This window comes from Vanellus vanellus (genome assembly GCF_965231255.1).
Source record: "Vanellus vanellus genome assembly, chromosome: 3".
NCBI classification, from domain to species: Eukaryota; Metazoa; Chordata; class Aves; order Charadriiformes; family Charadriidae; genus Vanellus; species Vanellus vanellus.
The window spans coordinates 82,869,084-82,894,821 of NC_138907.1; the positions used below are offsets into that span (position 1 = coordinate 82,869,084).

Genomic DNA, 25,738 nt, shown 5'->3' on the forward strand with positions numbered 1-25,738 from the left:
ATGACCGAATTTCAGCCTTTCTATCAGAACAGTACCCCAGGCTTGTTTAACAGATCGTGGAGTGGATGGCACCATCACCAGGTGATCGGTGCTGCAGAGACAATCATCCTTCCCTCTCTGATTGGGATAATCTGTTCAACAGGCTTAGTTGGAAATATCCTTATTGTGGTCACAATAATAAGGTATGGAATTGAACACCCTTTGCAATAAGATTTATTGTTGAAAAAATAAATAAGTGAATCACCCAGCAAAGACAAGGATAGGAAGTTTTACATGTTTCATTTAGCCTTTGACATTTACTTCTCATTAAAAAAAAACTTAAATCATGACTACAGATAGCAGTAATCTATGCCTGCTTAGCCTTTTCTATTATGAGAAAGCATTTAAGTGCATGATTGACGTCAAACATATTCAAGGAAACCAAAATGCAAGCCTTCTTCCCTGGCTTCCATTACAATTGGCAGCAATCTTCCCACTGGCACATGTAGGCTGAACTTTAAACTTTAGCTATGGTACTAGTCAGGCATTATAATGTTTTACAAAATGCTTTTAAGATAGTTGAAATATAGTCTTTTTCTCCTTTGAAAACTGCATTTCTACCTCAGATTATTTTAATAACAAAACTCTGGCTAAATTTTGCCCATTTACAGCAGCTTTCTAAAACTCATTGCTTTTTTCCGCCATCACCTTACTTCTGGAAATAAGGGTCTTAGCTCCAGTCAAGGATTCTCGCATGACAGGAATTAATACCTCAAGATATTTTTGTTGTATTCTCAGAAGGTAAAACTGCTGAAGTTGCTAAAGTTTTTTGCGTCATAAAATGTGACCCAGGCATCCTTTATGCAAGAAAATACATTCTAGTCTCTTAATTTGAACGAGATATTACTTTTTCTATATAATAAAGAATTTGCTGTCAGGTAGCTGATGCTACCACAAACTCTAAATCCATAAGCATGTATCCTGAAAAAGTGGCTTTTATCTTCAGAGCAAGTTAAACATAAAGAGTTAGGACAGCATAAAGCTAATATACGTCACACTCCACAAGGATGGAGTCCACCCCTATATTCTGTACTGTTAAAGGAAAGATTTCCAAAGGCCAACCTAGAACCAAGTGTGTGCCAGCCCCTGAGCTTCAGTAAACTTCCCTTGAAACTACCAGAAATCCAATCTGGTACGCTCAAGAACATTGTAGCCCATAATCTGAATGCAGAAGAGAAGAAATGTGGAAACAGTATCTCTGAAGTGAATATAATGGCAATATGACTTTTTAAATGTATGAATGAATAGAAAAGAAAAAAGAAATCATTGAGTTTCTAAAAATTAGTTGTAGAGTCTCTAAAATAATGGAATGGAAGGAAACTGAGAAGGAACAAAGATGGTTTTTGTCCCTGGTGAAAAGCCTTTGTCTAGCTTAAATAAAAATATGAGAGGCAGAGGGAGAGACACAGACAATGACTTGGGAAAAAAAAGAATATAATTTAAACCGTATTTGGGTTCTAATTTATGGGCATGAACATTTATACATAGGAAAAGAATTTGAAAATAGCGTGTTAAAAAGTTAACATGGTAGTTACCAACACTAAAAAAGACAGCCACAAACCTCAGACTCTGTAGATGAATGTACATTTAAAATGTAGCTACATTTTGAAAAATAACCATGTCAAATTCTCACCTTTCACTAAACAGATCAGATTCTACTCAATGGCTCTGCTTCTGAGTTGTGTCTTTGCTCTTTATTGAACATATTTCTCATGCATACATTTAAATTTTGTTAGCATTACAGAGTCAATTCTTTTAAGAGAGGAAGAAGCTAGATTATCTCTCTAATTAACTAGAAAGATATTTACTTTCCAGTAGCAAATGTGTTACTGATGGTAGACTATGGTAAAGAAAGAACGTGGAATTTCAACTCCCCAGTTCTGTTCGCCGGTCTGCCAGCTAAGCACAAACATTTTTAAGTGTGAATTAAAATCATATTATCGGCAACTTGCTGGGAGAAAATAACGAAAAGTCCTAATGAAAGTTACATGTAATATGTATCTGTGCACTGAGATTTAGTTTAAAAATTAATAACTCAATGACTTCTGGCTGGCCCTCCTTGTGTGAATGAATTTCAGCCCTAGGGAATAATAGACAGACTTGAGATGTGATGCTCATTAATGAAAAAGAAAATGGTGGAGAAAACACTGCAAGAATTCAGTGTCAGCTAGAAGTACCCAATAATCTTCATCCCAGCAACCTAGAAAAACTGGTCCCCAAAACTGCAGTTCCGCTAGCAAGTATTTTATGTAAATGTACTGACTTTGCTCGACCAGCTGGTGGGAGAATGGTTATGTTTTTTTGTGGAGGGGGAAAACATGATCCAGACAACCCCTATTAGCTGCATTAGTCCGACTTTATATTTTTAAGGGAGAGTATGTTACAGAAGAGAAAAGGGAATCAAACACAATTTCAATTATCTATAAATATAGCTTTTCAGATTAACTTGACTTTGATAAGGTGACTAATTGCAAGTGGTAAAATAGCATTTCCTAAAATAGAGATTGCCAATAAGTGTCACAAAACTTATTACTTTCATTCTGAGTCTTCAGCTGGAGAAGGTGTATTTGCAACTGAATGGAGTCACCAGCAGAAAATTTTTGAAACCGCTACATATAGCCAGCCTATCCAGATCAGAGATTTTATGTTATCAGATTTTATATCTTATCATGTTGGAAGTGATTAACTCAGCTGATGAACAATCTAATTAGTTCAAGAATTATAACATGAGAAAAACAAGTTTTCTGAAAAGATTTTCAGGAGAAATAGGTTAACGTGGGACTTTCACGGACTGATTGTGGGGCCAGCCAGATTTCATACTTTGCCTCAGAGACCTGGGGCAAAGTGTAGGAGTGTGTCAATAGTATTCCTAATGGCATACACGGAGGAGATGTGGCTGATGTGAAGGAGTATAAGCCTGTCATACAGAAAGGACCAGTTAAAGAATAGGGGACTAGAGCAATAGAAATGCAGTAACATTTAATAGCACAAAGCCATATAACTTTTTTTTTAGTGGTTTGGTTGGGTTTTTTTTATAACTAGGAAGCACTGCTGTCAGTTAGAAAACAACGGAGGAAAACCTCCTGGGATTGCTGTGGGCCGTCAATAAGCTAAAGCTGCGTGAGAAGCACACGCAGCTGTAACACGTGTAGGGGTCTGCCTTTCCGGGGGAAAGAGGGAAATGCTAATACCATTCTCCAGGCTCATAACAAGGCCTGAAATACAACTCTCACCAGCTGTTTCCAGGAAACATAGGATATTCAGACTCGAATAAGAACAGAAAAGAGCAATTACTGGAACCAGAAGAATGGAGAACTAAGAAAATTCACCTAAATTTGTTTTCTTAAAAAAAAAAAGGCTCAGATGTGTATGTTTGCTCTCTATAAATCAGGATCAAATACAACAGGAAAAGTAAAGGACTGTTTAAAGTAAAGGCCAAAACTGTTACAAGAGCAATTGGGTAGACCCCAGTCAGGAGGTATTGAAGGCTGATAACTGGGAGGTGATTTTTACCTTCTAGAAGGGTAATGTCCTGTGATAGCCTTCAGTAGGCATAGTGAAAGTAAAACAATTATTTCTTAGATTAAATTACCCTGTTATGAGTACGTCTTTTCTGGTCTTGTTACCTGTGACAGCCAATAACAGTTCTGTAACTCTTCTGTAACAAGGGTTATCTCTTCCAGTTTTAGGTTCCTAGTTTTCCTAAATCCAGCAAAAAAAACCAAACATGTTAAACAACATACCCAGTGCCCTATAACATAACTCGGCTGTTCTTTTCTTTATTCTTTGCTGAGATGAGAAAGCGAAGTGTCTCTGCACCGAGACAGCATGCTCTCAGTTTACTCTGATTTCTCTGATTCTGTTTCAGATTTGTTTCAGAAATAAAAAACAAGCTAATGTTAGAAATGTGGGACTTCCATGATGACATTTGGCACAACAACTGATACATGTCTCTAAGTGATGTTATCTGCCTTGAATGTGAGATTCAGTTAAACATTAATATTTTTTTGGACCAGAATATCTTGGACGAGATTCTGTAGCTATTGTTAATCTAGTGTTGAATATTAGATAATGTTGTTATCCAGCAACAAATTAGATAGTTGAATTATCTGGAATTCATCGCTAGATATGGTTAAAAGAGGGAAGACACAGAGGAAGAGACGTAGAACAGAGATTTCTTTGTCTAGTTTTTCATAATGGGTACTGAGCAAGATTCAGTCTCTCAAGACTTTATAGGTCTTATCCAATTGTACAGATGTGAGAAATTTTTTTTATCCTAACTTTGATTGCCCAAGCTGGTCATCTTGGTCTCTCCATGGAGAAGCACTACTGAGAGTAATACATATCATCTTTGTCATATACCTATATAAGACAGGATTAATTGCCCCCAGAGTTCTGTTTCTCTGCAGTGATTATAGGAGCCAAGATCACTTGGAGACATTAGAGGTCTAAATTTCAAACACAAAATTAGCTTAAAAGAATTCCACTCTCAATCTGTATGGGAGCACCCAGCCAAACCGGTTTCTGAGCACAATAGGTGAGATGCTGAGAGTTGTTGTCCAACTCAGCTTCATCTCCGCCTTGCCTTGTCTATGCAGAGATAACTTGGGGGGAGCTGCAAAACAGGTCAGCCCGGGGTTATCTCAAAATTGCATATGAGAACCAAAACCAAATGGCCCTGGACAAACAAAATGCCCTGAGTCCCGTCCCACCACTATTCCCGTGACTTTGAGCGCCAAACATCACAAATTGGTAAATATAATCCACTTAGGCACAATCCTGCACCCTCACGGAGTCAAGAAATATAAACCTCAGGGTTTGGGGAGAAAAAAGGGGAATCCTCCAACGATACAGCTGGCCTGTAGGAGATCCGTCCTCCCCCTGTCCAGGACGCAGTACCGGATAATTTCCCAGGGATTGAGCGACCTTACCTGAGAGAGGGTAAGTGACTAAGAAACATACGTACGGTATATAGCATGCTTTTAAGTTTGTAGTTGGTCCACTCGTTTAATGTATTAATATCTAGTACGCTTGTGGTTTGTGTTGTTACTTGGGCCCACTAATTTCTTTTAAACCGCGATAGTGTAATCGTCATTGTACACCCAGAACTTGCAATAGTGATGTATTGGACCTGTGAGTGAAGTCCAAATAAATTGTTAATTTGAACCTCACAGTGAAGTCCTTTTTCCCGTTTCGTCACACAATCAAAAGGAAAAAAGATACAATGTCTTTCCTGATCAATATTGAGATGTTTTTTCAGCCACTAGGGGAAAATCACGTGTACAGAAATGATCCAAGAGGGAGCACAGTGCATGCTTACCAGCACAAAAGGACCGCAAGATAGCGTTAAGCAGGCTTAGGAATGCTGCTGTTGGACCTGTTCTTCTCAGGGACTGAGGATCAAGGTAAACTCCAAGTGAGAACAGAAGGGAAGTGGACTATGGTTACCGTCAGTCAGAGTTGGAAATTTAAAAAAGCTTCTTCCAAGTCAAGCTGGTTTGCTGGGAACGGTTCGATTTTGTAGAAGAGGTGTAGGAGAGGACAGGCCTGGGCAGGAGGATGACTTTAAAGCTGGTGTTACCTGCCATTGCAGGTAACCCATCAGGGATGCCATTTTCACCTTTCCTGTTTGAAGAAAGAGTATATGTTTGTGTTTTTAAATGTGTGATACTTATAAATCATCTTGCCTTTGACATGAAAGATCACTTCCAAATTAACACTTAAGCTTCTAGTTGATGAAGACTCTGTCCAGGAGAGTATAATAAATAAATACCGATGACAGCACATAATGCAGTCAGAGTGGGTAAATAATGACTGATGACAACACAAAATGTACTTGTCATGTTCCTTGAAGTTGTTACTGGAGTGACAGCCAGTGTAAGGATTATCACGTTGTCGTGTATGCTCAACACTTCTTTTTTTAATGAAGTGGGATCCTTCAAATTCATTTTTAATGAGTTTAATCTGTAGAAGTAGAATTGAAGAGAAGGTAGGGCTAACCACAGATTTGATATATTCGCAGATTTTGCAGAGCAGCCGTTGTGCTTTTGTACATTTTCATAGGGTGTTTCAGAGATGGAAATTCACCTGACGTGGGTGGGAGGATGAATTGACCAGCTCATATCTGTGGCTTGAGAAAATGCTGAGAAGCTTTCAAATCTGTGGGAAGAAGGTAGAAATCACTGAAAGAAGGAAAATAAAGTAGTTTGAAATTAAGGCTATCACTATTATTTTCCTGGACTTTTTGTTGTTGTTGTTGCTGTAAAGTGATGGTTTTAGCAGAAGGCAAGCACCGCAGTCTTAATAAAAAATAAGTAAGTCATAAAATATCAAATATGGCCAAAATTATTTGATATTACAAAGTTGAATGCATAAGTTACCATTTAAATATTGTGTCTCTGAGTTACCGCAGGAAACTATACAAAAATCTGTATGAAAATACATGCCCTGGCCTCTGGACTCTGATCTAAATAGACATCGTTTTCTAAAACTCAGTGTAAAGCTTGAGACAGTGAATATTACAACACTTCCCTTTACATCAACCATGGGACAACTGTTCACTGCATATTCTTTGTTGATTAAATTTAGCACAAAGTGTGACAGTTGAGAATTTGAAGTGCTTATTCTAAGTCCAAAAGTAATTTCTAATTTAGTATGATTTATCCTGTTAATGTAAATGAAATAAAGCAGAAAAAGACCATTTTAACTTTTTCATAAAATGACATGTGCAGGCAGTTTTCAGATGCTTTGAAACCTGTGTGTTTGAGCATAATGATACCATTTGATGCCTTGCAGGAAACACAGTCTGGGGCTTTTCTTTTCCTGGAGATTTTGCATCCTTCGGTGTTCACAAAGCTAAAGGCACTGGAGTAAAAAGATCACATATGCGTCATTCTCTCCACAAGCTCCGGTCATTAGTGCCAGCAGATATACTTTGTAGATGTCTGGCTTTGGTTTCAGCATCATAACCAGATGACAGTGAATCATACTTTATAATTTATTAAAAATGTTTGGAAAACATACTTCTTTTCTGGTTCATTCCCTCTAGCTTAAAATTGTTTCTCTGGAAACGTAATTTCATAGTTTGTAGCTTGCAGTGAAGGCAACATGAAAAATGTGAAATTAGGAACTCTTCTCACACAGGTCACTTTAGGAAATGATTGTCATAGACTTAGACTTCTGAATGTGGTTTGTGGGAAGTCAGGTGGCATTCTCCAAGCTGCAGGTTCTTCTGTGTCTTCCAGTAAGAATGACAAATAAACTGGTACTTTGCAGTACACTGGAAAAAAAAATTGGTTAGAGATACTGAGAGTGAGCCTAGACAAATAGCTCAGACTAAATATCTAATTTATAATTTAATTTATGTATGGTGATTTCTATATGGAGATTGTGGATAAGGCCCTTTTTAAAACGGTCCTGTAATTTAAAAATATTTGCTAAATATCAGTGCTTCTCAAAGATGCTTTGTGCTTCTTTCCTTTATTTGTACAGAATAAGGCAATTTAAAATCAGGAATTTTTTCAACTGCGTGTATAACATTCCTTCAGGCCTAAATCAGGAGCTGTGCTAAGATAATGATTACATTTTGGTAAAGGAATCTAGGAAAGTGTATACGTCACACAAAAGCTATGCAATATAGATATTATGAAACTGGAAAAGCCAAACTTGCAGTACTTAGATGAAGACTGTGCATCCAGTTTTAACTCACTTGTCTTCACTATGTATGTATAAACTTCCTGATACTATCTTTAAATAATTTTTGCATGCTATTTTTTTTGCAGAGGTTCATTCCTCTTTCACTAGTTCCCTTTTCACCTTGAGCACTTGAGAACCTCCTGCCTGCACCTTTAAGCAAGGCTCATCCCCGGGTCAACTGCATCACAGGAAGGCTCTGATCTCTCCTCCTATTCATGCTAGGCTGATATTTCTAGAGTTCCTATGTCCATCAGACCTGTGTTTATTTTGAACACTTTATAGTTTTCAAAGGAGAATATAGACAATTGTGCTGATGTTAATAAATTAAATAGCCCGTTCAAACTCACTGGAAAGCAAAATTATGACCAATACATTTTTCTTAAGCCTAAAATGTTTAGGTTGAAATATCTTTCGGTTGAGAAACTTCCCCCGACTATAAAATAGTCGCTCTGACAGTGAACTTATTGGTGTGCAGTTCAGTTTTGAGGTCTGGTCAATCAATGTTATATTTGGAAAACAATGCAGTAACTATGTCAAGTAATCATCTTCATGCCCTCCAATTTATTTCAGAACTCAGAAGAAAACTATCCCAGATATCTACATCTGCAATCTGGCTATAGCAGACTTGGTTCATATCATTGGCATGCCCTTTCTCATTCACCAATGGGCACGTGGAGGCGAGTGGGTTTTTGGCAGCCCTCTTTGCACCATCATTACCTCCCTGGATACATGCAACCAGTTTACGTGCAGCGCCATTATGACTGCAATGAGTTTGGACAGGTATGTAGTTTCAGATTTCAATTCTGTACCCCAGGACAATAATACCTGACTGTGTTTATGCAAAGCTGTAGTAATTCAAGAATGAGAAACGCCATCAGTTATGGTTAATGATTTTTTTTAAGCCTCAGCAATTCTTTTCTGTTTGTGGAGGTGGAAGAAGTATTTTAAGTCTCTCTATAGCATCATGCTGTGAACAAGACCTCAGAGGATCCTAGTCACCATCGGTATTACCACCCTGGGGTTTATCCTTAGAGGTGCAGCTTCTAGTAAAGGCTTAATGTCACTAAAACTAGATTTGTTTTAACCATTCTTGTTTAAGACAAAAAATTGGCTTCCAGGCAGACTGCAGAAACCTATATCCGTTATTTTTAAAAATTTTATTAAAATACATGAGTACAACAAGAATTTTAGTTTTTATCATAACTAAAGATTTCAAAAACACCTTCTGTATATCCTTGATCTTAAGGAAAATGTGACCGAATTTGGGAAAGAAGAGTCTGCTTTGGGCCAAAGAGGTCTTCTTTCATATGTCAGAGAGAGCATGAAGGAAAAAAAAAAGACAAACTTTCCTGCATAGCACAAGGTCAGTCGTTAAGAAGACATTCAAGAGACAACTTTGGTTGACATGCAGTTAAAAAAGAGCCAAGAAATTATCGATTCCTTTGAGTTCCATTTTAGAAGATCTGTTCTTATATTTGCATATGAGTAACATAAAAAATGACAGCCTTTTCCTATATTCCTCAAGAATTTACACATAGCAATATCTTCAATCTTGTTTAGAGAAAAAATTTTATGCAAAAGACAGTGAGTATTAAGGTAGGAAAAAGACATGACATTCTAATGAGGAAAGACAGAATATCAAAACGTGGCATAAAAAACAGTTTATATCCCTAGGGGAACAGTTTATTTCCCTTGGGAAAGCTCTTCAAATTACTTCTCTCCCATTTGTTTTATCACTGCTAACAGCAATTGTGACACTATAGCCAAGAGAGACAATGGTTTTCAGATAACAAACTCCCAAACTGTTTAGTGCTTGATAGTTTCAGTAAAACACCTCTGAATCCACCCGGGAGCTTTCATTAAGTGAAAAGAGTAAATCAGCTATTTTACAAAAGTATCAACAGAATTTATCAGATTTTGTTTGACTGTAAAATAATCCCAGATTTCAAATAAACGCAAGAAACATAATTATACCTTAGTAAATGCTATGTCTAATGCAATATTGGACAGCTTTGTGTTCTCTTTCACATTTCTAAAAAATAAAAGTACTTCTAAAGAAAGACAAGAGAAGGTCAGACCTCGGAAGGCACTTCCAGAAGAAGCCTGAGCTGAATAAAATGACTAACACATGCAAATTAATACCTGTCATATTGCTGGATAATGTTTTTATACCTATAAATCCTCTGCTTCATAATAGGAATGAACTATGTCATGCAATGGTCCAACAGAGATTTTAGAATTTCAGCATTTCTTTTTGGAAATCAAATTTCTTTATAAGATCTTAAGAAGTGGCATAACCAGCTCTTCTCTCCATGGAGCTTTAGGGATCAATTTATGAGGGGTGCAATGTATAAGAGTTTGCTTTTCATTACTCACTTTAGTAAGAAATAAAAAACATTAAGGAAAACTGTAAAAACTAGGCAAGTTGATTATGCATATTAAAATTTATGAGAAGTTTTCATAAACTGACATCAAACACATTTTTTTAATACAGATTGATGTTTATGCCACAGACAGACACTGCATAAATTAAACAGGGATGAAATTTTGGTGGCAGAAGTTTTGCCTATTGATTAAAAGAATATTTCCTAAGAAGCAACTCACAGCACCTATTCTTTGGACGAGGATGCACATAGGCACAGATAGTCAACAATCCTAATATAATTTACTCCCATGTACATGAAGAGTAAATCGGACTGTTCAATGAAAATATTGCTATGCAAATCTGGCTTAAGTGAAATCAGAACTGTGTACGCTGCAGACAGCATCTCCTTGAGCCCAAATATTGACATACTCTTATGTTGCAGTCTCTGGTGAGACAGGAGAGATGGTGAGATGGGTGAAAAGGGGGTCCAGTATGATGTCCTACACTAACACTGTTACTTGGAACATTTCAATAAGCCGCTTGACTTAAATTGAATATTAACATTGCGATTAGCAATGTTAGTGACTTCTTTAAAATGGCAAAGGAATGCTTTGGCCTATGACATTTTAAAAAAAGATCCAAGACTTACACATTCAAAATAACTGATTCAGATTCAGAAGTCACATCGTTCCTTGTCCCTTCATGGCACACAAGATGCAGCTGGTAAAGCCTATGTCAGACTTTATTTCTGTGACAGGAGGCTGTAAGGCACATCTTATTCCCTGTAGCATGAATCCACTGGAGCATCCCACAGGAAAATGCCACTGTTTGAGTCCCTTCTTACAGAGTGCACCTGCTTGTGACTACTTCTTCTGCAAACTTTGGTTATAAGAAAACGTGTAATCCTCTCGATAGGCGTTCAGTTGTCTGTGATCTGAGGTGCACGTTTGGTATGGCACAGCTATACAATCTTCTTGCAGCTTCCTGAGAAAGTTGATAAATGCTAAACTGCGCGAAAGTACCTAGAGTAGAACCGTGTGCTAAGAAAGGTAAGATAGATCTCAGCCAGAGACAAGATTGTTGAGGTGGAGACAGCAGCTCAAAGGCTCAGGAAGAGAAACACTGGCATGAAGAGATATAAAATACTAGCAAAAATGAGGGAGTCTGAAGATGCCCCTTCACTCCCATAGCCAGTCCAGCAAAGACTCAAGGGTGCCCTACAGGGGTGGTAAGTCCTAGCTGTCTGTTGTCTATTGTAATAGCCAATAAATAACTGCTTTTTGTGAGTATCCTGTTTGCAAAGTGTCTCTCTGCGGGGGAAAAGTTCCCTGAGCAAGTTCTTGAAGTCTGAGAGTTACATAGGGTACCAGCCAATTTTGAGGGCTGCATAAACATTTATTTAGCCTATCCCTTCAAGGCTTCAGGCACATAAATGCAGAGGTGAAGAGCTGGGAAGATAAATCTGGAGTAAGTAGCTCTGTGACAGCTGAGAAGAAACAGGCAGGTGTTCCAAGTGTTTGAAGCACCAAGACTGACAGGCGTGAGAAAAACCGTCTCTGTTTTGCCCATTGTTGTAATGTTGCTCCAAGAAATATTTACCAAGGCAGTATCACTGGTAGGGTGGGGCCATATCTCTATGAAAGTCATGGGCTTTCGGTTATTTAAAACCGGAACCACTTGATTTGTCACGGTCTAATCCATTTACTCATTCTTCACACTCTTTTTTCTGTCACTCCTTGCTTCACTGTGACGTGCAGTCACAAACACCCCAGCCAGGGGAAAAGGTGAAAGCCTTTTAAAAGCTCGATTTCCTGAGCAGCCCTTCATTTGCCTTTGAGCGTAGTACACTTTGCTGCCTCTTGCAGCAATCCTAACAGCAGTACATTTTAAGTCAATTCAGATAATATATTAATAATTCATATTAATCAGATAATTTATATTCATTGTTTGTATCAATAATAATAAAAGTGTCAGTATACTATATTGTGACAATACGCAATACATAGTAATAGTGTTAGACCATAGGATGTCAAATATGATGGGTAAAGGTATGTCCAGAGGCAGGAAGAAAAAAAGTGATCAAAACCTCAAGCTCTAAAACACGTTTCCCCTCTCCTTGTCCCATATGCGTGACAGAAGTATAACCACGTTTATGGCTTTGCCAGAAATCAGACAAGACGACATGCAGGTAGCTACAACATGAACCAGAAGGGAATGGTCCTGTGAAATATTTTCTCTCTCAAAGCGTCACCTTGGCTTTCATGACTGTACCATGTGCTTCGGTGATGGTTGGTCTCACAAATGTTCCTCCAGGCAGCATTGTAACAGCAAATTTCGCAGAAAGGCAAAAAGGAAATGCTGTAATAGGCATGGGTAACTGGCACCACATACTTGGTGCCTTGTGCTTTTTGAGAGTTCTGCAGGTTCCATCACTGCCTCCTTCTCCAGCTCTCTGTGTGAGACACAGCTCAGACACTTCTGTTAATATTTGTTTCAGTTAAGTATTCTTCAGACTTTTCCCAATGAAACACTTTTTTATTACTGATAATTACTGTGTCAGGTGAGTCACATGTCTGCCTTTAAGTTCCACTTTCTGTTTGAAGTGGAAATGACCCCTTATTTTCAAACCAGCATATTTTCCCAAGTGCACCAATCACATTTAATTTCAGAAATTTATCGTTGGACAATAGGCAAGATTGAAAATTACATCCAAAATGAAACAACCAATAGAAACCCACCGCTGCAAAATAACGGAGAAAAAAGCTGCTTGATAAGTGCTTAGGGTGAGATTAATTTCTTGTTGTTTGGGGAAGGGTAAGTCAGAATACTGGCAGGCTGGAACAAGTTTAAGTTCTATCAAGAAAAAGAATCATGTACATTTACATTGACTTGAATTTGTGGTGGTGTTTTCATTCCATCCAGCCTAATTATTTCCTTTTCATCTTTAAGTTCATTAGATGACTTTTTTCCTTCGCTCAGATTATTATTAAAAATGAGAATTAGAAACCCCAGTAAATCGTCCTTTATAGTCACATACCAATATATGAAAATGTACGGCAAAATAATTGATCCAGAAATTGTAAAAGGTCATCTTACAATACATGCAGGCCAAATTTTAAGGCATGCTTAGTAACCTGCCCGTTATGAATAATCCTATGAAAATTCAGCTGCAGGTCCAGGAAAACAATGTACACACCACAAAAGGAGCCAGGATCAGCCAACGAATAGGCAGTGCCAGGAGGTGTGGATTCGGTGCCCGTCCCAGGGCATAGGCAGTGCCAGGAGGTGTGGATTCGGTGCCCGTCCCAGGGCATAGGCAGTGCCAGGAGGTGTGGATTCGGTGCCCGTCCCAGGGCATAGGCAGTGCCAGAAGGTGTGGATTCGGTGCCCGTCCCAGGCTAGAAGGTTCCTTTGCACGTGCCATTCCTTCCCTTAACGAGCTTCAATGCCCGTTAACGCAGTTAGTTTTATTACAAACTACCCTAGTCCGATAACCGCTAGACTGCAGCTGCCATCAAAATGTTACGTTCACTGTTGATAAGTTTTGAGCCGCGCTGGGCCCCGCTTCTTTGAGCAAAGGCAATATCATCCATTAAGCCACACGTCACACGGTGCCTTAAGAGCCTCAGCCTTTTGCATTGCTAACAGCCCTCTCTCTGAAGCTCTGTAGCTGGGTTTCTGCTGGCAGCTCTGCGCCCCGTCACCCAAGCTGCCGCAGCAGCCTTTCCCAGAGCCTCTGGAGCAGCGCTTTCCCCTTGTTCCCACGCTGTGGATCTTGCGCTGTTATCCTCCGGCCCTGCACCTGCAAACCCAACCGCGTTGCTACGGTGGGTTCTCGTGGGAAGTGACTGCCACCAGCGTGGGAATCACCCCTTCTTCCCCTCCCTTTTCCTACCCTGTGGTCGAAGCTTCTGGTTGACATTAGTGGCCCCAAAAACATGCATGCCCCAAACTTAACAGCAAGTCAGCGTGCAGCCTCAGCAAAGCGTGCTCTCAGCAACACCAACCGCATCATAAGCGGGAGCAACTGGTAAGAAGTGAGTCCTGATGAAAACAATGTTGATACTGTGGAAAAAAGCATTAAAGGGGGAACCACGTATGGCACTGGAGAAGTGACCAAGAGAAGGATGCTTGTCTGGGGAGCCCCCCATTGCTTCTCTTCCCAGCTGGCCACTCAGGATGGCTTTACCTTTCCACACTCTCTCTTTTCACTTTGATTTTTCCCTTGAAGTAACTATATGCCATCAGCTACAGACCCTGCTAATAAATCTCTACATGTTGAACCTGTCTTAAAAACCTTTGTGCAATACACAGTTCTTAATGAAAGAGCTAATAAGAAATAACCAATGTTTTTTGTGGTTAGCTATGTTGTGAGATTAACCAGTTTGAAAAAAAAGGGGAGATCTCACTGAAACCTCCCTGCCAAGGAGAAGCGCTTGAAAGCATTAAGGCATTCTTGTATCATCTGACTGTAGACATGAGACAAAGTTCGGTACCTAACTAATAGCAGGCAGCAGGCATGTATGTCTAAGAGGTGACTCACAGGGTGTATGGAGAGCGCAGCAAAGGGTGAAAAATCATGTCCTGTCACCTTCTTTGCAGCCTGCAGAAGAGGGGTGCTTGGTTAGGTATACTTCTTACTCCATGTCAGCTACTAATGTCACTTCTCTGTGCTTCCCCAACACATCCTATTTCCATTTTACACACTCATTTTTTCACAAATACTTCCTTTAATTCACAGTTTATTTGCTGATTTATTTGTTTTTTAATGCCCATTGTAACTTTCTTCAGTATTCATTCTTTGGAAACATCTCTGCTACCAATTTTGAAGAGTTGCAGTACTTCTTTATTTTGCATGGGCGTGTTGTTGTTTACACCACTTGAAAAATGAAAGCGAGCTCGAAGCGTATGTAGTATGCTTACACGGAAACTAAGAGGTCAAATTTTGTGTAAAGCAGGAGTAACCACAAGTTTTAAGAACTCGAGAAGCCTGTAAATTACTCTCAATTACAGTGATCCTGTAAGCATATCAGTGTCAGAAGCTATTTCCATGAAGCAGCCAGTGAAATAGGAGAGGGAGCTGTACTGAGAATGGTACAAAGCAGTTCTACCATTGCAAATGTAGAGGATTTCTGTTCTTTCTGTCACCATCATGAGGATTGAGAATAACTGCATGAAATTACACATAGCTTTTTAGGATATCATATGCCAGAGAAGACTTTTGTGATTCTAGCAATAATGGCCTTTACTTTAACATTATTTAGTGAAAAGAACTTGATTGTTGCAAAGCTTGAATAATGAAAGAAATCTCTTTCGCACTCATATTCAAGCAAGACCAAAAATAATTTATTGTCACATGAAATATGAATCTTTCTTGATCTTATGCACTGGTTCCTGATCTTCATTGGCCCAAGGGCAACAATCCCAAGCAACTGAGGTGCTGCAGGCACCTTGTTCTGACAGATTGGTGAACCTGAGCTGTGAAGAACAAGTACAGGACCTTCAGCAGCATTCCAAGGTTCTTGCAGGCAACATGTTGCCGGCACCTACAGACAAGGATCTTCTGATTTGTATAAGATACAACATGCTAAATGTACAAGTATGGCTATGTATTAGCACAGATAAAGCAACACAGGAAAGGAATGACAGGTATTGAAAGTTACTGCTGTCCAGTTAATGATATTTCTGGCTATTTTCTGGTACCAGTACCGAACAAGCTAACCCATAGTCTAATTAAACTTGAGGTTTCAGCCTGACGAACACATTCTTAAGCAGCCGGTCACTTACTAAGCTTCTGCTCTCAGCTGCATTGAAGAAACATCACACCAGTGTTCCTGGTTTTAGTGGAGTAAATGTAGATGCATGCCATGGTACCAGAAAGCAAAATGCATCGTTTAATTTGCATGCGTTGCAGTTGGTGTTGTATATGCCGATCTGACTTCTTCTGTTTTTAACAATATAAATCTAGAATAACTCCGCCAAGCTCTGTTCCTTTATTTCTAATAATTTAATCAAGTTAATATATGTCTACACCTGTGGGGTTTTTTTTTTCATAAAATGCTTTTTAGAAGAATCATGTTATTATGAAGACTGTTCCTTGCAGGCTTTTATTGTTTTTTTTTCTGTATTTTTCTCACTTGATCTGTGAAAAACATAAATAGTTCACTGATCAAGGGTTTTTCATTTTGAGCTATGGTATAGCTTGAGAGTGACAGAAAATTAATTTCTAATGACCCTTGTTCAGAACACACCAAAGATACCACGTTCTGGGGGCAAAAAAGTCTCCTACAAGAATGATGTACTTTCCAAATCAGCTTTCTTACTTAGCTGAACTCAAGTCCTGTGGGATTCCACGTGTAGATGATAACCCTTTAGAAAAGGGGTGCCTTCTTAGGAAGTACAAGAAACCATTTTAACATTCATATTACGCTAAATTGGACTGTCTTGTTTTGTTGGGCTGTCCTGTATTTCTGCTTTACAAGCACTAAAGTTCAGTGAAAATTTCACCAGTAAATGTTTCTCCATTTTATCCTTTCAGCTTGTACAAGTTTTAAATACTCTGACGCGAAGGCAACAGAATAGAATTTGATAGAGAAGTTGCTAATAGCCAATCACTAAGAAAATTATTTTCAAATATTGTTTAAATTTCTATATTTGCCTTTCTCATAGCAGCTAGTAAATCACTCATTTTCAGTTAATTTCATAAAATTACAGTTTCAAAAGATTTCTGTGTCTGTTTCAGTTTTCAGTCTTTTTAAAAGAAACTGAGTCAATCTAACTCCCACAAGAGAGTTGTCTTTCACTGCTACTACTCAAAATTCTTCCAGCATAGTGTATGAAAAAAGGCATGTATTACATAGTTGAAAGGAACAGAATTAAATTTTTGATCCATTTTGTAGAGCTTGGTCATAAAATAGACGTTTTCTAGCAAAAATAAAGAATGCTCCAAAGCTTCCTGTCTCCTTTCTTTTTTATGTAAAACTTTGACATTCAGGAGCTTTCATTTAGCTGTATCACTTCTTATTAATTTAAGAATTATGAATTGATAAATGGATGAACTGAGTTTTCTCCATAAGTATCATCTCGCCTATTTCTCTTCAGTGTTATGTTTCTCCATCCACCCACCAGTTCCTGCTGCCAGAGGTTGGGTTCTTCCACCTGCCCTTTTCCTTGTCATAGGGAGTGAGTCAGTGGACATGAGTCCAAGACAGAAGCATAAGCCTCCAGTTGCCCACAATCTGGGTGGCAGTGGGTACAGCCACTACTAGAAGGGCTAGGACCTCAGTGGTAGACCTCTCATCACAAATGAGAGGGGAACATAATTGATCATATCCTTAAACTGGCAGCAAGGGGATGAGAATCATTCCTCTGCCAGGGTCTCCACTAAAAGCTGTATCTGAAGCAGCTTGCACCAAAGTGAGGTCGGTTGGTGCTGGTTTCTGGTTGTCTCATGTGGTTATATCACCCCGAAGTCATCACAGGGCTGTGTTGCAGCTCCTCTCAAACTGCTTTACAGAGCACAGTGAGTTTGACAGCCACAAAGAAGTACCAAGACCCAGGACAATGGAAATTTTCAGCCACCATTGCATACTGTGTGAACCCAGTACCTTTTGGCCAGGCCTATGGCTGGTCCCAGTATGCCAGATTCTACGTGTGCAAAGGATGGAAAGAAAAAGGAAGAAATTAATTGTCGGGTTTCTTTACCTTTTTTTTGATTTATTCTAAAATGGTCTGACACTATTCTTCCCAAACAAGTTGTTAAACTGTGAATCAGTGGTCACTTTAAGTAGGTAGTCTGATCTTGTCTGGAAATGAAAAAGCGTACCAAATGCAGTGGACTTTGTACCTGCCCCATTCACTCCTGAAAAGAAGAGAGGCAAAATACACCGTCCTTTAACTTCCCCTTCGTTTTATGTCATGTGAATTGTTGGATTTAATATTCTGCTTTCAGCTCAAAGATTGCCTATTTTAATCCATCTTGGTCTGACAAATTAAAGTTCATGCCAATTTTTTACAAAATGTGAAGGTCATGAAAAAGAAGGTGAATTTGTTTTGTATCAGAAGCCACTGCTGATTGAAGGTTACTTCTAAGGCAGTGAAGTCTTTCAGTTGTATCTTCACTTCTGTGGAGACTAAACATTTAAATTACAGCAGACTTGAGCACTCATATATTAGAAAGTCCTATTTTTTTAAAAAATAGCAGTCTTGTCTGTACTAAATTGTCTCCAGTCCTTTTCCAGATCTAACTTAATCTCAGATTTTCTCTGCTTGCTTCTTGTATGTCTAAGTTTTTAAATTCTATCATCTCCTACATGCTAATCAACTGTTATTTATTAAAAACTCTTATCATATTAATTAAATAATGTTGTGACCAAAAGTATGATCAATTATAACACTTGTTGAAAGTTAAGGGAATTGCTTGAATAAAAGCTATTCTGGCATATTGTACTTGACAACTTTTTAAAAATGTGATTTTCTTCCTTTGCAATGGCTATTCTTGGAATTTTTATTTTGCTTTCAATAATATTAAACTAAATATTTTATTGTTGTTCTATTACATCACTGTTACCTGCTTTTACAGGTACCTTGCTCTTGTCCAGCCATTTCGCCTAACCCACCTGAGAACAAGATCAACGACAATTCGAGTCAATTTATGTTTATGGGTGGCATCGCTTATTCTGATGTTCCCTGTGTGGGTCTACTCAAAAGTAATAAAGTTCAAAGATGGTTTGGAAAGTTGCGCTTTTGATCTAACCTCACCTGATGATGTTCTCTGGTAAGCTTTCAAAGCTCAGGGGGTGACGTCTTCAGCTGGTGTTGAGGATACCACTCATTTTGTCTTTGACATGCCTGGCAGGTAGGCAGGCAGGCAGGCAGGCAGGTGGATGGATGGATGGATGGATGGATGGATGGATGGATGGATGGATGAAAGTAATAGAATTAAAGGCTGAAGCTGAGCCTTGTATCATTCAAGTCATCGCATCTCAGATTGTATTGGTAATATAAGGGGTTGGACTAGATGATCTCCAGAGGTCCCTTCCAACCCTGACCATTCTGTGATTCTGTGATAGAGGCAGCCCCAGCGTGATGAAGTTCAGCCAGACAGCACCCACATAGCAAATGTAACTGAAAGGTATCTGTTTCTCCTTATCTTCTCTTGCTTCATTTAGGCAACTGCTGTTCACAAATGAGATCACATTGCCCTTTCTGACCTGGCAGACTGTCATGTTTGGCAGATATAGATCACAGAAGAGATTAAACACTCCTCGAATTGCATACATGACTTTCCAGTATCTCATGGCTAAGCAGATCCCTGCCTATTTGTTAAATTCAAGCTAGCTTGTTGAGTGATTAGTAGCAAGGGACATAAAAAAAAATTTAAAAACCTTATGTAACAGAGAACAAATTTTGGCTGATTCGGGGTGCTTTTATATTATCGTGTTCGTTTGGTTGAGGAAGGTATTTTTGGATTAAATATCCAAACTGTCTGTAGTTACCACACTTGAATTCACATTATTGAGCAGTCTCAGAGCACATGACCTGTATCCTTTTCAGGTGAAATCAGACTGGAAAAAGTGCTCCGGGAACTCGATGAATGGACTCCAATCACTGTTGTGTACTCAGGCTTCAATCCACAGGATCCAGCTAGAGAAAATTCAAAGTTAAACCCCCTAACATGAGTATAATGTGTCACGTCCTAAGCACCAAGTGCTTCACTCTATAGATTTTCACTACTCATTTGTATTACTTGTTAATGTAGACAAAGCCTAAAAGAGTGTATTTGAGCATTTTTTGTTCCAGCCCCTTCCTCCCCCTACTTCCCCCACCAATTGAATTGCAACCAGATTTTTAATGGAATTAATTCTAACTCTGGAGCACCAGAAAAAGAGAAAAAAAAATGTAACAGTACAGAAGTCAAATATTTTAATGTCAGCAAAGCTTGATGAAATTCAACGCTGAAGACTTAAGATATTAGTAAAAACAATCCCCGAAATATGACTGATTATTTTCAAGAACTTTTGAAGGACATGGCACCCCCAATAACCTGAAAAAAATTGGAGAAAATAAGAGAAAAACAGGGTTGAAAGGATTTTGGGAATTCAGTCTAGTCCATCCTTTCTCAGATGGCATGACCAATTGTCGGAAGCTTGTTTAATTCCACATTGGAGGCTTTAAGACAGGGAAGTATGAAGACAAGTAAAAGGACACTCCAGTAGATAGAGTGAAAAACAATGAACTTCAATAACCAGAAAGTTTAACAAACTATTAAACTCTCAATCTGTACGGTGATAAGAAAAGCTCTATGTCTATTTGTCAGAAACAAAATATAACAAAACAATCTAATTTCCTACCTTGATGGAAGTTTTCAAGCTGACAAAGAATAAATAGAAACAAAATAACTTGATTTGTAACAAAATACCAACAAACCAACTAGGAAAAATGGTGTAGATTAAATTAGACTACAGATGTAAGAATGGTTGCAAAAACTGTGCTCGGAAGGTGGGCATCGCTGGTCTACTATCAGACTAGCAAAATATCAGGGGACTAAGCAGACTGTCCCCTGCATAAACGCTTGCAAGAATTTTCACTAATTATACAGATGCTGGGAAAAACGCACTTATACAGAATTTGGAAAGCTATGTGGTATAATTTGTAGTTATCTTCTTGTAGTCAACAGTATTCCTAGAAGAGCTGAACACAGACTTTAATACTTGAAAGTATTTGGAGTTCTAGGCACTTACTGCTACCTAAAACAGGCTCCATGTATCTCTGATCAAGAATTGCAAATCAGAGACCATGTTATCAAGAATGCCATTTATATTTTTTCACATTTATGAGATTGTCTTTGTGTAATCACCTTGTTTGTCCTTTTTTCGTTTTGTTTTACAGGTATACGCTTTATCTTACTATGATGACTTTCTTTTTCCCGTTACCATTGATATTTATTTGCTATATTTTAATTTTATGTTACACGTGGGAGATGTATCAGCAAAACAAGAAAGCAGGAAGGTAAAGTATTATCCATGCTTCTTCTTATTTCACGTGGTCTGCTCAGACTGCAAAAGTTTTATATGTAACAAGCCAAAAGAAAAAGTCCTAAAACATTAAGACACCACATCATGTAACTTTCAGTGTTTAGACTGCATTAGGTTCCCAAGAAACAGACCAGGGATGGGATTCAGGGGAGGGAGCAAGGTCACCCAGTTAGAAGGAAACACTGGCTGAAGTCCTCACCTTATCTGACGACAACAAAAAGGCACAACCCAGCCCTGCACTTCTGGCTGTGGGAGGGCACCTGCTCATCTGGGTCTCATGGCTCCAAGCTCTTGGTTCAGGGATTAGGAAACCCTGGGAGAACGTGGGTGCCAGGTCTGGTACCAGCTGCCATGCCCCGGGGAGCTGCAGGTCAGGTGCCTTCAGGCTGCATTACCCCTCCTGTGGGAATGGGACTCCAGGACCTACAAGAATCCCTAGTCACTCTTCGCAGCCTGGGGAATTCTAGTCAATAAAAGAAAATCAACACATGAAACAGATGAAATACAATTTCCCAGTTTCCATGAGAGCAGCTCCTGGTCAGAGCATTTTAGCTCCAAGACTACAAGCTTTGGATTTCATCTTGTATCAGCTTTCTATGAAAAAGGAAATTGATTTCCATTTTAGTGTGTTTTTTAATTACTTGGGCAGGAGAATCATTTGCTTCTTTTCTCAAAGTCTCCTTTAAGATCATAATAGTCATGCTTTAACTGGATATTTCTCTTCCAGTTATTAGCAAAAAAAATGCAGTCATAGATTAAAAAGGATGTAAAGCTATAGAGCTCCCATGTTGCAAAAAGAGAAAGCATTTTTAATGGAAACAATTGTCAGTATTTCATCAAATATACATAAACAATTCTCAGTGGCTCCTGTATGTGTGTAGCATAGGATCAAAACCAGCCTAAGCAGAAGAAACTATAATGCACAAACAGCAAAAAAAATATAGTTGTTGAGACCTGGCCTTCGCTTGCACTGCACATGAATTTGGTCTCAAATAACTGCCATTCACTAGTACACTAAATCCATGCCCACCTTGACTTGCCCACCTTGACTTTCCATGCTAAGGATCCTTCCTTGTTTTGCAGTTACACCACCAGCATCCCCAGGCAGAGAGTTATGCGGCTCACTAAGATGGTGCTTGCTCTGGTCAGCGTGTTTGTGGTAAGCGCTGCCCCATTCCATGTCATCCAGCTCATGAATCTTCAGGTTTCTCAGCCGACCCTGACCTTCTACGTGAGCTACTACGTCTCCATCTGCTTCAGCTACGCCAGCAGCAGCATTAATCCCTTTCTCTACATCTTGCTTAGTGGGAACTTCCAGAAGCGTCTCCAGCAGTGCACAAGCAAGGAAGTCAGGATGGCAGAAAGGGATGTCAACATCATCGAAAACATCCTCAAGCCAAGTTTTTGAAAATTTTCTCCCAAGAAAGACACATTATCTATGTGTGCATTTTGTCGGTTGCAATGATTGCAATCGGCCTGATTTCACTTCTGTTGTGAAAGTGTAACTCAGAAGAGGCTTTGTTGCTGGAATCGCACCACAGTCAAGCTGATGTAAGAAGAGGATCTGCACCGCTGTTTGAAAGGTTAGAACTCCCAGAGAAGGGATTCTTTGCAAAAAATATTCTTAGTTACAGTGTCATTGCTTTCTTTAATGATGATTTGGACATAGATGGACCAAATGTATGGAGATAAAAGTGAATTTTAAAAAACTGTAGTTCTCCAATAGTAAGAAGATAGAAGGACAGTGGCAGGCATTTGGGATCTGACACTGTGTTCGAAGTCATGGAAACTGTAAGTTAATGACCAAAAGAGACTTCGTTACTGATGACTCAGAAGGGAGCAACTATTGATTTTTATCCTATCTACAGCTGTCTCATCTGGCACTCGCTTCTGCAGCTATTAAAGGCATGAGAGAGACATAAAAGGTCCTTTTGGAGGAAAACTGCTTTTGAATTTACCTTTGTACATGTCCTTGCAAATAAAGAAGTGAATTCACAGTGTGCGTCATTGGAAATTATGAAACCTACGTTTTGAAAAGAACTCTACATTTTGGGGACGTCTTTGCTTTTCTCAAAATCCATGCTTCCAAGACAGCCCTGAGAAGGGTGTTCAGTCCTGAAAGAGCTCAGTGTTAATCTCACTACCAGCGCCAAGGGGAACTTGCTGCTTGCCCAGGATGCACTCTCATTGATTTCAAGAGGGGTGGAAGAATGTCTGCCTGTTGTCAACACTTAATCCACAAGACTTCTAGTAGTAGGAAGTAATCAAGCAATATTATTAGCACCTTTAAAGCTAATACATAAAATTGGTGAAAAAAAGATATTGGAAAATTTAATGTTGTGAGAGGTGTTCACAGTTTTGGTGTCCACCACACTGTGGGTTTACCTGCATCATGTTCTCTTCTCAGACCACTTTGTCTTATCTCAGGACTTCACTTATCACTTTATTGGGCGAAGGTAATGTTTCGCTAGGACCAGAAGCTTTATGGCTACAGTATTCTTGTTATTCAGAGACCTGGTGAATCTGAAACACTTAGGATGCACCTTCTCACATTTGCAGTTAGGTCCAATCTTGTCCTACCCCAAATGGGCCTTTTATTCATTTATTTGCAGCACTGAGGAGGTCAGGCTTTGTGATCCCACTCCATGATCTACCAACCCACTGCAGGACCCATGACACAGGAATGAAAACTTCTTTCACCAGGGGAAGGCTGGGCTGCAGATCCCTAAATTGTGGATTGAGGTACTACTCTGTCTTCTGCCATCACGTGGCATCTGCCAGTACCATAGCGTCTCACACATACAGAAAAAGGAGTTTAAGAGGTTTGAAATCACTACTCATAGTGTAAATCCAAAGATTTAGATAGAAAATGCATCATAAAACATTTGTGATGGTGTTATTGTAACCATAGTAGTCTAAGGGAATACTCAAGATAAACTTTATGAGTGGAGGAAATATCGTCATTAAACTGTACAGGACAGATGCAAAATCATCAGATATCAACAGATCAGTTTGTTCAGATCTGAAAAGGTTATCTACTTTTCCAAGCTGTATGAATTAGTCTATTAAAAGTCTTATCTCTGCCTACAGGACTTGTCATTTAAAAATAATTAATTAATTAATTAGCAGTCTGCGCACAAGGTGGTTTATCAAGTATTACCAAAATATGGCCTTGCTAAGTGCAAGCTTGTTAGCTCACTGTTCCAGTCTTTCCCTGCATGTGTCACCTTTGCTTCTGAGTTACAACTGTGACTTTACAGGTTTTGGGTCTTTTTCTTTTTTTTTCCTTTTTTCTTCCCCTTGCCTGGCCTTTTGAATCAAAGCAGATAACTATGTGCAAGTCCTCCCCCCAAAAGAAGTTTTTTCTCAAACTTATTTACCTGTTCAACGGGTTACATCGGTTACTCAGTAATTTACGATACGATATTTAACACAACAATGGTAAAATAGTTCTTTTTAATAGCCTTGGTGTTTTTCTCTTTTGCCTGTCACACCTCCACTTTTAAATTTTGTATGTTTCTGAGGTCATAGCAGTGAAACAGAACCACAGAAACATAATTTCATGAAATTACCTGAACAACAGCAAGGTCAACGGGACTCTGAATGTCCTTTGGTGTGGGACACTAATAAAATAGTTTACAGTTTGGCATTTTTCTCACTTGCTCTGTATTACTTTAATTCTCTGTATCTGAAAATAAAAAGGATGTATTTCAAAGAACTTTGTGTAAATATTCAAAATTTTAGTTTATTACTTACTAAATTCTCTATTTTAATGAAGGTTCATAAAGGAATATGATAGAAATAATTCTTTTTCTTTAAGGTTTTGGAGCATCTGATCTTGATTTTGTTGTTTCCCCCATAACTAGACTAAGCAGTTAATTGTAAAATAAAACCAGCCTATAGATATGGGGGAAAAAAGGAAGATCTTGCAATTCTATTGAATTTTCAATAGCTCTAAGATCTGTAAAGTAGGTGATTTAGTATGTCTTTCAGTTGAAATAGCACTGATGAAGAAAATCTGGATCTGAAGGAAGAAAGTTGTTATGGTGTTGTGGTTTGGGCAGAATCGGCCATTGGGCGAGCGACAGATTAGGGAAGAACTTTCCTCTAGGGAAAAACTATAGAAGGCCATGTAAAGATAGAGTATTGCTGGAATCAAACTGGAGCACTGAGTCCATTCCCTGCTGATGATATGAATTTTCTATGTAGCTTTGCCACTGCACCATCACACATAACTATAAGCTACACAAAAACTATTATTTCAAAAAGTTGCTTTCAAGATACTTGCAATCTGGTGACTAGTATTTGTGTAAAGATAAGGGACGCGCTCGTACCTTCAGATAGCTTTTTTTATTATTTATTTGGCATGTAACACCTGTTTAAAATGCAGCGATTTTGATCAGGACTATTAATGCTGTGCTGCAACCATCATCCAGTTCAGCATTTCAAGCTTTTATTGTATTTGAACTTATGGTAATAGGTTGAGGGGGAAAATATTCAGTCATTAAATCAGAGCGTTCCAGCTGAGAGTTTCCAAAGCATCAGGAAGCCAACCCTGACTGTACTCCAGGGCACTGCAGACCTGAAACTGCTTCCAGAAAAT

The 25,738-nt window shown here is 38.8% G+C and overlaps 1 protein-coding gene across 1 annotated transcript; it reads left to right on the forward strand.

Moving 5' to 3' along the window:
- Positions 1 to 22,543, forward strand: MCHR2 (melanin concentrating hormone receptor 2; the record flags this gene model as incomplete). Its single annotated transcript, XM_082480736.1, has 5 exons — positions 1 to 182; positions 8,305 to 8,514; positions 18,681 to 18,875; positions 20,990 to 21,109; positions 22,219 to 22,543. 5 exons carry the CDS (start codon positions 1 to 3, stop codon positions 22,541 to 22,543), a joined length of 1,032 nt encoding a protein of 343 aa, XP_082336862.1.
- Positions 22,544 to 25,738: the final 3,195 nt, after the last annotated feature.